The sequence below is a fragment of the Austrofundulus limnaeus genome, unplaced genomic scaffold (genome assembly GCF_001266775.1).
Source record: "Austrofundulus limnaeus strain Quisiro unplaced genomic scaffold, Austrofundulus_limnaeus-1.0 Scaffold1019, whole genome shotgun sequence".
In the NCBI taxonomy this organism is placed as follows: Eukaryota; Metazoa; Chordata; class Actinopteri; order Cyprinodontiformes; family Rivulidae; genus Austrofundulus; species Austrofundulus limnaeus.
Window position 1 is genome coordinate 152,969 of NW_013953421.1, and position 1,022 is coordinate 153,990.

The following is a 1,022-nucleotide window of genomic DNA, read 5'->3' on the forward strand; positions in this document are numbered from 1 at the left end:
TGAACACCATAAARATAAATGTAAACCTGTCTACAGTCATGGGTTTTAGTTGAGACCAGTCCGGGTCAGACCAGGTCCAGTCTGCTTACAGTATGAAGGAGGACCCAGTGGATCCGGGGCTGGCTGGCCCCGCCTCCCCCGCCCCGCCCCGCCAAGCCCCGCCCCCCGGGCGGCTCATCAATAGGCGGCTCATCAATAGGCAGCTCATTTGAATAATACTCGAGCGCCTGGCCGGCAGCCAATCAGGCGTCGGGGGCTCGTGATAAATCGCAGCGCGTTATTGATGATAATAATCCGGGGACATGCGCAGTCCCAGCTCCGGGCTCGTGCTGCACTCAGCTCGGTCAGCAGCACGGAGGAGGTCCGGTTCTGCTCCGGGGCTGCACCATGTCGAGGCGCAAACAAGCCAAGCCGCAGCACATCAACTCTGACGAGCCCGGCTCCGAACCCAGCGGTGAGTTCTGACCGGGTCCCGGCCCGGTTCCGCCTGCCTGCTTTCACTCTGACCTGTTGCTGTCCTTGGACCGGGCCGAACCGAGCCTCGGTCCTGGGACCAGGACTGCGTAAAGCCGTAGATCTGAGGACGGACCGGGACCGGGACCGGGACCGGGACCGGGACCCAGGTGCTCGGAGACCTTTTGAGCAGTTTGTTCATCAGGTCCGGATGTTTGAAGCTTCTGGACTTTTCTGTGTGCAGAGGAAGGTTCTGCTTTTTACCAGTAACTTTAACTGGTTTTACTAAAGTTTGATTTCTCCTGCTGCTTTATCAAACTGTGTGTTGTTGTTTCAACTCTTTCATCCTGTTGTGTTTGGTTGTTTGTTTGTTTGTTTGTTTGTTTGTTTGTTTGTTTGTTTGCATCTAAACACGCCTGAAAGTAAAGGTAGGAGTGGGCTGACCCCCCCTTAATGCATGACTGTTTCCTTCAGAGCTGCAGGGTGGGGGATGGAGCAGAGCTTATTGTCAGGCTGGGTGGGGGTTACTGTGTGTGTGTGTGTGTGTGCGTGTGTGTGTGTGTGTGTGC

At 55.7% G+C, this 1,022-nt stretch overlaps 1 protein-coding gene across 3 annotated transcripts in view; it reads left to right on the forward strand.

Moving 5' to 3' along the window:
- The first annotated feature begins 274 nt into the window (after nt 1–274).
- The window catches only part of sall4 (spalt-like transcription factor 4), an 8,269-nt gene continuing 7,521 nt past the window's right edge, over nt 275–1,022 (forward strand). For 2 of the 3 annotated variants that reach the window (XM_014030224.1, XM_014030225.1), the window contains exon 1: nt 275–454. In XM_014030224.1, the coding sequence (XP_013885678.1) occupies nt 388–454 (67 nt within the window). In that variant the 5' untranslated portion in view covers nt 275–387. The other variant, XM_014030226.1, reaches the window with a different exon arrangement.